The 14,109-nt window shown below is 39.4% G+C and overlaps 1 protein-coding gene across 1 annotated transcript in view; it reads right to left on the bottom strand.

Annotated features, from left to right (window-relative positions):
• Positions 1–6,626: 6,626 nt before the first annotated feature.
• Positions 6,627–14,109, bottom strand: part of LOC310640777 (glutathione S-transferase omega-1-like) — a 39,751-nt gene continuing 32,268 nt past the window's right edge. Inside the window, exons 8-10 of the mRNA XM_083363295.1 lie at positions 13,308–13,409; positions 10,535–10,641; positions 6,627–9,109 (exon numbers count right to left, since the gene is read on the bottom strand). Of these exons, the coding sequence (XP_083219421.1) occupies positions 8,956–9,109; positions 10,535–10,641; positions 13,308–13,409 (363 nt within the window). The 3' untranslated portion in view covers positions 6,627–8,955. The remainder of the gene's footprint in view (positions 9,110–10,534; positions 10,642–13,307; positions 13,410–14,109) is intronic.

The raw sequence follows: 14,109 nt of genomic DNA, 5'->3' as shown, positions 1-14,109 counted from the left end.
CAGCCATCTCTCGCTCAGGCTTGTGCAGTGCTCCCACCGGTTCAGCTCATTCCCTTCCCCTGCTACCACTTTTCTAGGATGGTCGCGTACCACCTGCCAGGTGCCAATGTACCACAGGTGGTACCCGTACCACTGGTTGCAAAGCCCTGCAATAAATTTAAATCAATAATTTAAATCAGACTCAATAACCCATGGCTGGCTCAGGAGTTCTGGGACTTGAAGTGCACGAGTCATAAAAGAGCCAAGGTTGTCTACCTGACTTAAATTATCCCTTCAGAATTAATTCTACAGCTACAAGGATAGAGCTATTCTGTATTTGCATATTCATTATCAAATATTTATAAAGTCCATCTTTCAATTCATTCAGTGATTCTCTTTACTAACAGAAATATTCAAACTATTCCTGATCTGATTTAACAGTATTTAAATAAGACTGCTATATAAACTTTTCTTGCACTCTTGGTGTACAGTGAATCTTTGCTTGAACAGACCTTGATGGTTAAAACTGTTGCTATTTGCATCATTTCATTAAATAGCAGTTTATATTATTTGTATGATGTCATTATGCCAATGACATAATTTTCACTAAAATGCTGTAGTGCACGGGTGTCAAACCCGATTGCATCACATGACGTATCAATGGGGTTTTTTGCTTTTGCGGAGCTGGTGTGGGCGTGGCCTGCGCATGACACATCTGGCCTGCGAGCCATCAGTTTCACACCCCTGCAGTAGTGGGTTTTCAGGAATAACGAACATCTGTCACTGGTCAATGTGTTAAATTAGTTTTAACAGTACAGTGTACATTTGTGGCCACAAGTTTTTATAAAGGTGAAAATACCAAAAAGAGTCACCAAGTGATGACATTACTGGAGCCCTGTCGGAAAAGGTTCCTAGTGGTTTAGGGTGAAAAAGGCAAATGGAGAACTTTATGAAGCAATAAAAAATTATGCAATCTGTGTCGTATAATACAGTGCTTTTCAATCAATGGTACGGGTACCACCTGTGGTACATTGGCGCCTAGCAGGTGGTAAGTGACCATCCTAGAAAAGTGGTAGCGGGGGAGGGGAATGAGCTGAACCAGTGGCAGCACCGCACAAGCCTGAGCAAGAGATTGCTGGAGCTGCAGGGCTCAGCGGAAGCTCCAGGCTGATTCTGGTGCTGATCCTGATCATCAGGTTTTTGACACCTTGCTAGGTGACTGGTGGTACTTGGATGTTGCCATATCCTAAAAGTGGTACAATGGGTGAAAAGGTTGAAAAGCCCTGCTATAATATAAACATATTTTGGAATTTTCTGTCACAAGTTATATTGATTACAACTGCTATGGAATCTTTACAAAAAATCTAGCAATAAAACATAAATTCCAGTTCTGATCAGTAGATTCTACTGGAAACAGCTTCCTAATGTATATCTGATCTGTTCACCCATAATATATATATGATGCGCCCACCCCCATATAAATAGCTGCTCTTTCACTGTAAAATGGGCATGGCTGTTTGTTAAGACTTTTGTTTAGAACAGACATATCAAACACAAGGCCCGGGGGCCGGATCCGGCCCGCAAAGTGGTTTCATGTGGCCCACAAAGCCATCCTGGAAATAGTGAGGGAATGGCCCCCACTGCCTTGGCCCTGGCCCAGAGACCCTCCTTCTGCTAGAGACCCTCAGATCTGTCCCACTCCTGCCCAGGCCCCCATAGGCACCCTTGATGCAAACGATGTAGAGCTGGCCATGCCCACCCAGTAGGCCATACGCACTCTAGCCACACCCACCCAGTGGGCCATGCCCACCCAGTAGGCCACGCCCATCCTGGCCATACCCACCCAGCCCCCTGAGGGCAACCGCAATGCTGATGCGGCCCTTAATGAAATTGAGTTTGACACCCCTGGTTTAGAATGAGGATGAAAGTTGAACAAGTCCAGTCTCCCAACAGAAAATAGTATGGCAATCTTATCAAATGTACAGTACACATGGCCCTTGACTTACGACTGGTCATTTAACCAACATTCAAAGTTATGGTGTCCTTGGAAAGAATGTTTTTCTGCCCATAAACACTTTCAGCCACCATAAAATGTGTCCCCCCCCACCCCGTAACAACTGCATTTTAGGCCCTTGGGAGGGGGCTCCCATTTACAACTGGTTGCCAAACACTGCATGATCAAGTGATTGCCATTTGCAATCTTCACTAGCTTTCCCAGAAAGTCAGTGGGGAAGCTGGTGAGGAAGTTTGCAAGTACTGTAGAAGGACTAGAAGGGAGTCCAAATCCTTCTGAAGGCTACAGAAATGGCACTCAAACCCTGAAGATTTCAGCATGGTTTCTGCAGCCCACTGAAGGATTTTTCCTCCATCCACGGAGATCTGAAATTTTAGCATGGAGCTGAAATCCTCCTGGCAAGCAGCAATTTCATCCTGTCCACTTAACAATCTTAAGAGATTGCTCAGTGAACAAAACTGGGAGTGTCAGGATTGTGGTTGTTGAGCAAAGCAGTCGTGCGAGTGCTTCCCTTTAACTATTGATAAAGGGGGTTTGGCACATAAAACAATTTTTAAAAAAGGAAATTCTATAATGCAAATCCCAAGAATAGGGAAAATTTGGAAATTTTTATGTTTACATTTTTAAAAAGAAGGGGTGGGGGGGCTAGGGGAGCTGGGGGGGGCGAGAGTCCAGGACGCAGCCCGGGACGGAGCGGAGCTTTGGGGCTCCTGATGCTGCTGGAGTTAAAAGAGCAACGAGGACAACCCCAACAAGTACGAGATTTAAAAACCTATCTATTCCAGCAAGCCGGTCTGGCCTGATAGATTTGGGGGTTTTATTTGTAGATCTGGGGTTTTATTTGTTTTATTGTTGGTTCATTGTATACTTACTTTGCTCTGTACACCGCCCTGAGTCCTCCGGGAGAAGGGCGGTATATAAAACGAATAAATAAATAAATAAATAAATAAATAAATAAATAAATAAATAAATACCATGATTCTGAAAAACTGGACTTTGCTAAAAAGACTGAAAATTCCTTTGTGCCATCAATGGTGTTAGAATATCCGTTTTCTGATAGCATTCTATTTTGCAGGCAATTTTTGCACTTAAAAAAATGTTTCCTCTATTCGTCAACAATCTGCTATATAACTGATTCCTTGTAAAACACAGGCTCCAGTTAATAGGTCTATTAAACAGTCCTCTGTGACTCCAGTTATTTTAAGTAATTACATGGTGGAAGTGGAAAATACCTGTCATCTTTCCCTGTCAGCACTATTTCTAGTTTTGTCACTTGAACAAAGTCTCTCAGGAGAAACAAAATATGTTGTAAAATATCCACAAGTTCCTTTCTTCAGGGTATCACTGAACATCTGGAAAGCTTTATTAAAGTTTTAGTAAATACAAATTTAAAACTTTTGCCTATCTCAAAAGTTACATTATAAGAAAGCAAGGCTGAATTCACACAGAAAAGTGGTTCAAGAAATGTGAATACACAGGCTCTCTTTAAAGATAATGAGTATTCCTTTTTCATGCCATTTTTAAGCCATAGGCATGGTCTATATACACATACAATAAGCCAAAAACAAAAACAAACAGTAACTGAGTAGTAAAACCAATGTTCTCTCTAATTTCTGACATGCTATGAAGGGGGGAGGGAGAAGCTTTGTGCAGCCTTTCCCAAACTGAGTACAAATTTGTGTGCCGCAATATATGAGTAAAATGTAAATACCCATAGTAGCGTGTTAAAATATATGTATATAGATTATATAAACTTGAAAGTAAGAGTATGTTAAAGTTGGGCCTTGAAATTATTTATCCTTGCTGGCAACTGCCCCCTGCAGTTTTCTTGGCAACATTTTGAGAAGTGATTTACCACTTCTTCCTAAGGCTAAGAGAGAGGGATGTACCTAAAGCAGGACTACAATCTAACCCAGGCAGGTCAAACTGCTGGCCCGCAGGCCGGATGCATCATGCTGAAACCGCACCCACCCCATTGCCGGCAACGGGGAAAAGTTGCGATATGTTTGACATGCCTGATCTAGCCTAGCACTGTAACTACTATACCCAAATGGCTCTACATATACGTGTTTATGGGTTATAAACTCACTAATCACTGGTAACAAAATTATAATCAACCCATACCCAGAAGCTTCAACTGATCCAGAGTGCTACAGTGTGGATGGTGATGGATATGCCTCAGTATGCCCATGTAACATCTTTGCTTCGTGAGCTGTGTTGGTTGCCAGTTTCTGGGTGCAATTAAAGGTAGTTTTTTTATTTATAAAGACTGGCATGGCATGGTTACTTGAGGGACCACCTGTCTCTCATAGTATCTGGATGATTCTATGTGACAGGATTGACATGCTGTGAGTTCCTTCAGTTAAACAATGCCATTTATTGGAACCCCAAAAGTGCCTCTTCTCTATAGAAGAAGCACTTGCCCTCTAGAACAAGGTTCCCCACAAGATTCAGATGGCCCCACCTTACTGGTGTTTTGAAGGGCTTCAAGACCGGGTTGTTCTCCCAGACCTTTAGAGAATGTGATGGAAGCCCCCAGATTCTTTCTGTTCCAGTTTAGTTGTCTTTTTGCTATATTTAACTCCTATTTTTGCTCGTATTTGAATAGAATAGAGCTGGAAGGGACCTTGGAGGTCTTCTAGTCCAGCCCTATGCTCAAGCAGGAAAACCTGTATCATTTCAGGGAAGTGACTGTCTAGTCTCTTCTTAAAAATCTTCAGTCATGGAGCGCCCACGATTTCTGGAGGCAAGGTGTTCCACTGGTTACTTGTCCTCACTGTTAGGAAGTTTCTCTTTAATTCCAGGTTGCTTCTCTCTTTGATCAGTTTCCAACCTTTGTTTCTTGTCCTGCCCTCTGGTGCTTTTAAAAAAATGATGTTTACTTGTTAGCCACCTACAGTTATCGAGAGTCGAGTCCTATTTAATATATTTAATAAGTAAAATGTTTTGCAAACATTTCAACAAAAAAAATAAGTATTACACACAAATTCTTTATAGTCTCTTTTTTGGGTTTTTTCCTTCTTTTCTAAACATAACTTAAAAATGACATCTGTAACAAAAATAACAATCATGGATCTTGTGCTGTCCTAAACTTGAGATATTAAATCTTTTTTCCAGGGAGGATGGGACACTTCGGTAGATGTTCTGGGGTCATACTCAGTATATTTCCAGCTTGGGCATGATGTACAGGATGATGGCTGCCTACAGTCTTAGGAAAAAAACATGCCTTCCCCAGGAGCTCCTGCTCAAGTCTGTGCCACTGAGTGACCCATCTTGCTTTATGTAAGCAAAGGTGGTGAGCTTGTGCATGGCTCCTCACAAACTGCAATTTGAAAGCTCATAGTTTCATGGTATCTAAAGTTATTATTTTTGAACTTGAGTTTTGTGTGTATTTGATTTTTTTATATCATGCATGAAGATTTGATAGTACACACAGAGATCCTAGAAAGAACATAGAATAGAAGGTGCATATAGAAAGTTCCAGATTCACCTCTTAGCATATTCAATTATTAAAACTCCTGCCTGAATGGCAAGAACCTCTGCAAGGCAGAGCAATGGTCTGTTTAAATTGCTTTCTTAAGTTGCCACATTTTTTCAAATCATCAACAGGATTCTTGGCCATATAATAAAAAGTATACCTAACAAAATGGGTTTTTTGCACTGTTCCCAGCACCACACCTTCCCCTCCCCCTGGCAAACTTCCCATATTGCAGGCTGAAACAAAAGCTCATAAAACATGTCTGAACACAAAGTAGTCTCAAAGTGAGACTACTACTTGATGTGGGTTCATTAAATTGATTTTGACTTTATACCTTTAGACTCCATTTAAATGTATCTCTATTACTGACTTAATTATTGCTACTTCATATTTCCTTCTACAGCAATGCAAACACAACTAGTTTTATAGAGATTAAAATTACTTTAAATCTATACAAAATGCCCATTCATTCAACTCATATTTGCCTATATTGAGATGGGCAGACCTGAAACTTGCAGGTTCTACAACTTTTTTTAACTAGCATCCAAGATCTACCATCCAGGGCTTGATACAAAGAAATGCATGAAGTATTAAAGAATTTTGAGTGTAAGAAAAGGAGAACCAAACTTGGCTCCATTTCATAGGATAGTGTTGAACCAAACAAATGTAATTTTGTGACAAGCTCTGATATACATTTGCATGCCAAGTACTTTATAAACAATTCATACCCCTTACAAAATCCCTAAGTAAACAAGGGTTGATACCATCTACATACTACAAGGTAAACACTGCATTCAGCAAATTTGAACTCATAACTTGCCATTTACATGGGATTATTTATAAGTTTAAATTAAGAAAACAATAGAGCAAGTGCAGATGTTTAATCAGTAAAGTCCTTAAGCCTTCAGAATGTAATTGATTCATTAGAATTAAATTACCCATTTAAGACAATTCCACAAATGAAAAAATAGCTTCTCGGATGGTATTGATCTTTCTACCTTCAAGAAACACGAACAGCTATAAATAGCGTCTAGGCATTTGAAAATGAAGATAATTCACTTACAAAGCGGGAAAAGTGTATTTTGAAACATATGTATAATTTCTAGTTAGCATTTGCAGCTGTGAGAAACATTAAGAAATTGAAATTACATGGAATTGTAGAAGACACCATATCAAATATCAAGAAAAATATCTGCTACAACCTCCTCCTACTCATAAATCACTGGAAATTTAGCTGGCCCTGCACTAGTAGTCCACACTGTAGTATAGTATTGCTTATACTGTATAACCACAATCTGAATGTGTCAAAAGGAAACCTTTTCTCCAAACATTGCACAAAAGTCATTGTCTATGTATGTAAAAGAAAATCTAGGTAAATGTGAAATGTTTTAGACATTAGCTGCTCTTCGAACTAATGAACCAGTTAAACTCTTCATTCCCAGACGCACAAGATACATTTGGAGAAAAAAAATAGTTGAAGTATTTGAAGAAAATCTTCCCAACTGTTAAGCAACCAGGCAGCCCAAAGTTTTTGGGAGGTTCTATGGCAACCAATGCCACAGGAAAAGACATGCAAGTGGAAACAAATATGGATTCAACTAAAAGTCTCAAAGTCAATAAAGAAATTGAAGCTGAAAGTGGATATTTTAGTGCAATATTGATCTGAAGCCTACCTAATTATGCAATATGTACATGACTGAAAGATAAATATTTTGCCATGGCCTTCACAGTCCCCAGCTTGAACATAATTAAAAATCTGGAGATCTCCAACACACAGTGTATGCAAAGAGATCTAAGATATTTTGGAACAGGACAAGTTCTGCAAGGAAGAATTCCAGAAACAAGAAGTTACTTTAGCTGGTTACAGGAAATGTTTACAGAAGCTATTTTTGCCAAAAGTCATTTTGTAAAGAACAAATGAAAATACACAAAAATTTCTAAATACACAAAAGTTTATATCTCTGACCTATTTTGAGCCTGTAAAATGCTCAAAATAAAAATGCACAACTTTGCAGAAAGATGTGTTCAACCTTGTACCATGTAGATGCACATCTTGTTTATGTGGGGATTCATGTTTGATGCAATTGTACCTATCTAGGTCAACCTGCTTTTCAAGCATTATTACTTGGAGAGTACTCATGCTGCTTCAGACCAGCACCAGGTAAGGCAACACGAATCACAGTTCACGCCAATGCAAAATTTTCTGAAGCAAATGGGAGCATGGATTAGATGAGAATACTACTCTCAGTTAGAATTGAATGGGATACTTTATTTGGCCAAGTGTGATTAGACAAACCCTAACCACTGAACTAGAGTCACTATCTAACACTCCAATTTTACTTTGATTTAAAGCATAGACTTAAATACGGAACAATAAATTTATGGTTGAGACTGACAAAAATAAGTTCAAGCCTGAGATGGAAGGTCGTGTCCTGAGATAAATACAAGTAAATGAAATCCAGAAGTGTGCATTTATCATACTGATCTCAATTTAAGTGCCAGTTGAAAAAACAAAATACTTCCTATATAGTTGCCTTCCCCAATCTGATTTTATCTAAATATATTAGACTAATATATTGATATTGCTTGCTGAAAGTGTCTGGGGAGATCACAAATGGCAATTGAGGATGTTGTTCCCATCATAAATGCGCAATAGTCACCAATAACTCAAATCATGATCACATGACTGTGGTGATGCAGTAAGGGCAAAGACTGGTCATAATTCCATGTTTTTCAGTGTGTTATAGCTTCAAATGGTTGCTAAACAAATGTTTGTTAACTGACAAATACCCATAGTCAGCAACAGTGTGAGAATAACATTTTTAGATGCTTTCAAAAGTAGTCATGGTTCATCTCTCTGCCATACTGAAAGACAATACAGAAGACCCAAAATAGCTACCCAGACCAAAACCCCTTTGCTCTAGGGCAATAGTTTTCTATGCATGCCAGGTTGCTCAAATTTCCTATGCAGTTGCCTAAATAAGGGAATACAAAATGGAATACCTATAGCGTCATAATAAAGCACAGGTTTTGCATGCAAAGCATCCGTGGTTCAATCTTTTGACTTGCTAATGATACAAATATGCCAGTGATTGTATATAAATCTATTTCCAATATTCTTGGAATTCTCCTGCCTCCTTCTCTTACAACATTCTTCCAGGAAAAAATTCTGGATTTGCTCACAAGCATTTAGTTCTTTGACATATCTCCTAAACAGATAAACAAGACAAAAAAGTCAAATTGTCATTTAGACTGGTTGAAAAATGGTAAAAAAAACAACCCTTTTCTTCCTGATCAATGTTGGCCATTTTCCTTCTGAAAGGAAAACATTTATTGCAGTTAATTACTATTTCAGTGCAATTATGTACTGATTGAACAGCATATGACAAAACACATCAAGACTGAGCAAAGCATAAAAGATGAGATGCTGGAGCAATAGTTATCAATATCCTTTGTCATCCATTGAAAACGTTTCCCATAGTTTTCAGAGCCCATAATCACAGGCCTCAATACTATTATTGAAATATAGTTCAAGAAAGCCCTTAAAGATTTGAGGATCAGTTATTGTAGCCTTAACAGCTGGATCTAGCTTCATCATATCAATCCAGCATTTTAATCCTGGAGTATGGTCCAAACATCTGTAAAAGAACAGAAAAAGATTTGAGGTAACAGTAAAACTTTGAGGCAATTATCTGGTTATGCTGCCATTAAGAGAGTGTTCACTGGTATACCTAGGTCAGGGGTCGGCAACCTCGGCTCTTTTATGACTCGTGGACTTCAACTCCCAGAATTCCTGAGCCAGCATAGCTGGCTCAGGAATTCTGGGAGTTGAAGTCCACGAGTCATAAAAGAGCCGAGGTTGCCGACCCCTGACCTAGGTCAATAGCATAGAAAGGATCCAGGTTCAGTATCCAAGTAAAACTGTGAAACAACTTTGTCTGAAGCGCTGCTATCATTAATTGGGATTGAGAATGTACAAATAGTCCTCAACTGATTACCATAATTGAACCCAAAATTTCTGCTACAGAGACATTTGTTAAGTGAGTTTTGCCCCATTTTAAAATCTTTCTTTCCACAGTTAAGTAAATCATTGGAGATGTTAAATTAGTAACACAGTTGTTAAATGAATCTGGGTCCCCCAGTGAGTCTGTTTGTCAGAAGGTCACAAAAGGTGATCACAAGACCCCAACCATCATAAATAAATGAGTCAATTGTGTAAGCATCTGGATTTTGGTCATGTGACTTTAAGGATGCTGCAACAGTCATAAGTGTGAAAAATGGTTGTACGTCCATTTTTTACAGAGCTGTAATTTTGAATTGTCATTAAAGGCACTGTTGTAAGTCCAGGACCACCCGCATTGATGGCTTGAGACACTTTCTTACATTCCTAAGTGTAAACATATATGGTTCTCAACTTGGGTTGTACAGATATAGCCAGATAGCTATAGTTTAGATCAAATCCATGATTTCATTAAGTTCTATCAGTTCAAATTATAGGGGGTTTCCAACATCCATGATTGGCTTCCCAAACTTTCAAAGTACTACCTAAAAAGCACTGCTGACAGTGGTAGGAAGTAAATATAGTGTTAAAATAATCTAGCTAGCCAAAGCTTTCTACTTCCACCTTTGAATTAGAGGAACAGACACTCTGGTTTGAAACGGTCTCAATATTCTTGTTTCCTCCAAAGCTCTAACTTCTGATTTGCTAACTCAGAAGAGCAGAATGTCAACAGACATAATTACATCACACCCAATTCAAAATATGGACAAGGGCATCAGTTATAAGAAGAAAAATAATGATATAAACTGAGCGGAAGTGAATTGCTAATAAATTCTGGTTCAGAAAAATGTATTTTATCTACTTGCCTTGGGCAGCAAATGCAGAAGAATGGACACATTAAAAAAATGATTCTCCTATTCTCTTTTGAGTCTTAATGATATTACTTCCGTGAACATTAGAAATAAACATATGAGGCTAGTACAGCTTTCCTTGGAGTAATCAGAAAAAGTAACCATGCACAAGATTTAACAGCAAAAACTATAAAAGAATCAAAAGCACTTACTCAAGTAACTGGAAGGCTTCTATTCGTTCAAACCATGGCCAGATTAGATAATCAATCATGGATACTGAATTTCCACCAAAGAACTTAGTTTTGTGGTTTGCAAGCATCTAAGATAAAGGAAGATGTGACATTTCTAAATAAAATGCAAGGCCTACCCCTCTATTTACAAAAATTAAATAAGGAAAGATGATAAAAATGGTAAAGATGGTTCACTGCAATTATTCTGATCGTCTGCAAATTAATGTATTTATTTAAATTATTTCTGCGCTGCTCAATTGTGTTTACACTGGTTGGTACAGGTAACATTAAATCCAAATTTTAAGAAATGGATAATAGATACAGAAGTGTTAGTGCGAAAACATTTCCTTTCCCAAAACTTAAAATATATTATTAGGTTTAAGCTATTTAGAATTAAAACTAAAACACATCAGAATATTGTAAAAAAAAATTAAAAGAAAAAACTATGAGTGAAAAAAATCTTAGAAGTGCTTATAAATAGAAGTAACTATAAAAGCGAGAGGGAATGAAACAGAAGATGGACAATAAAAATGAATCCATGCAGAAACAACCACCTGAAACAATCTTACAAATTAGAAATACAAAGACATTTTCACTGTAAACAGCTTCAAGCATGCATCTTCATAAAACTCAATTCAAGTACCTTGGAATTTTTTTGAATTCAGATCAACTTTGCTTGAAGTTCAACAAATTCCCAAAGCTTCTAAAATGCCAGAAATAACTTATTTTGAAAAACGAATTCCAAGAAATTTTTCCAAGTCTTGCAGTCAGACTGGCTTGAAACAAAATGTTTTGTATACTCCTACTACAAACATATTTTCACTAATGAGACTGTATTTCTCCATGCACACGTACGTATGTCAGCAGGGATATTCCGTCTCCTTTAAAATGATTTAAATAAGAATATGTGCAGCAGTAAGATTTAATTCTAATTTCTACTATTTTGTTAACAGGAAGGGATAGGGACAAAAATGAAGGCATCAATTAAATTGATTAATCTTTAATGAAGAGAAGGGTGAGGAGGGACACGATAGCAGTGTTCCAATATCTCAGGGGTGGCCACAAAGAAGAGGGAGTCAAGCTATTCTCCAAAGCACCTGAAAGCAGGACAAGAAGCAACAGATGGAAACTAATCAAGGAGAGAAGCAACCTAGAACTAAGGAGAAACTTCCTGACAAAACAATTAACTGTTGGTCCACAGAGCTGGGAAGGCTGAGCACTGCTAGTCTAGGGTATACCTGAGGTATTTTCTTATTACTGTGTGCACATGTAACTTCTACCAGATTTGTTTAGTAAGGGAAAGGATTGGATAGAAATAAGGGCTATAATCTTTTGTAGATTTAGCCATTCATTTTGGACCCAAAACAAAGGTCTGCTCTTCAGACCACCTTCTCTTGATGAAATTAGTGCAGATCATCTCTCATACAAAACACCACGACTTTGCCAACCTCCCTAACTAAAGTTAGGAGTATCAGAAAGAATGTTAGGAATTGGAATCTCTCCAGTAAGTTCAAAATAAGAAACTGTTAGGAGCACTATAAAGAATGACAAGAGAATCAGTGAATCATGGAGGGTGACATGAGCTTTATATATCTGGAGAAGCTGCATATGAATTCCCTGGGATTTCAGGAAGAGAGTAAGTCCATCTTATTGATGCTTGAGGCAATGATAGAAAGACAGCTGCAGCCTGATTCCTAGTGCTGCTGCTTTGTGGATTCTTTTCAATGTTCTTTCCATTCTACATCCTCCTGGATCCACAAGCCCTTCTCCTCCCTTTCTGTGGAAGAATTGGTAAAAACACGCACACCTGCTGAGTTTGTGCTCGTCTGATTTTTCTTAAAATAAAAATATTTTTTGTAAGTTACATAAATCTTTAAAAGATGCAAGAAGCATAAGGGACACACAGTTGTTAAGACTTCTTCCATGCAACTCCCCTGTAAAAAAAGTAACTTGCCTGGGATAAATAGCCTCAGACAAAACCACATCTACTCAAGTACTGTATGAGAATGGCTCCCCCTAGGGGACAAATTCAAGCAACTTCATATATATTGAATGAAGTTAAACTAGAAGATCTGACAGTTCAGTGCACCAAAGATACTGTTAGGATCAGATTATCACATAATAAAAAGCAACATTGTCCTTAAAATGGCAATGACTGATGGGAACAGAATAGAAAAATTCACCTAGCATATGCAGTATGTTAATCAGCATTCAAGGAATGCAGGGAATTATCTAGTTCAGGGAACCTATGGGCCTCGGCCCACTACTGGGCCACGGCCTCTTGGCCAGTGGGCTGCAGAAGTGGCTGGCCGGTGTACATACATGTGCGTGTGCAATCCCAACTTGCGCTAGCACCCGTGGCCGTTTGCGCATGCGTGCTTGTGGAAATGGGGCTGTTAGCGCGGGGCAGGTGTGTGCAGCCCATTTGCACATATGCAAACGGGGCTGTTAGCGCCGGGCAGGTGTGTGCAGCCCATTTGCACATGGGGCTGTTAGCGTCAGGCAGATGTGTGCAGCCTGTTTGCACATGTGTGAATAGGCAAGTATGCGTGGCCCATTTGCACATGCGCAAACGGAGACACTAGTGCCACACCAGCACGTGCGGCGCATTTGCATGCACACCAATTTGGAAACTGCTCTCCTTCCCTCCGGGCCATTAGCCCGGAAAGATTGGAGATCTCTGCTCTAGTTCATTCTGCTCCAAGTCTCATGTCTTCCAGAACTATTCTACCAATGAAAATCATCAACTATTTACCTCTTCAAGCTTCAGAAGCTTCTCCTGGTACTCATTCTTTGGTGCTGATGCATCTTCACCATTCCTGATAGCCAGAATATACTTGTAGCCTATTGGAGGTAGCTAAGTAAATCAGAAATGATACACTACCAAGATGCACAAAAGTATAGGATTTTCATTCAACAAACAAAAGATTACTATGGGAATATAGAGATAATAACAATGAAGAAGATAATAAATTGTCCGTATAAATTAAGAATGGGATCATACGTATTACAACAACTGGACAAAGTGTCACATTGCTTAGCATCAGCAATCCCTGCTGTTAAACAAGAATTGTGGATAGTTAAGCAAATGCATCCTCACCACTGCTATCTTCCAACAACCAGGTTCAGCAGGAAAGCTGGCAAGTACTAGGTTGCTTGCAAGCAGGCTGGCAGGCAGGTAAGTGGCTGCTGCCAGATGGCAGAAGCAGCAAGCCAGGGAAGCATAGCCCAAGTGCATCAGGGCTTGGAGTACTTGCTGCGTGGTGGGAGATGATACTTGAGAGTGCACAAGTGGAGGGGAGGCATGCCTCGAGCAGTGGGCTTGGGTGACTCTTGCTGGGTGGGAGGGGATGCACAAGAGGCCACAAGTGGCAGACAGGCATAGTGGAAGAGGGTGCGCAAGGGCATATGAATGGAGAGGGAGGCACCGTGCGAGCACAGTGGGACCTAGCCTGGCTGCAGCCAGATAGGAGAGGACGTGCAAGGGTGGACAGTGAACAAGGCTACATGAGTGGTGAAGAAGACACAACCCAAATGTGACAGGGCATGGGGTGGCT

This window comes from Vipera ursinii, assembly GCF_947247035.1.
Source record: "Vipera ursinii genome assembly, chromosome: 5".
Classification (NCBI taxonomy): Eukaryota; Metazoa; Chordata; class Lepidosauria; order Squamata; family Viperidae; genus Vipera; species Vipera ursinii.
Note: the sequence above shows the minus strand (reverse complement) of the source record. Positions and strands in the feature narration are given on the sequence as shown.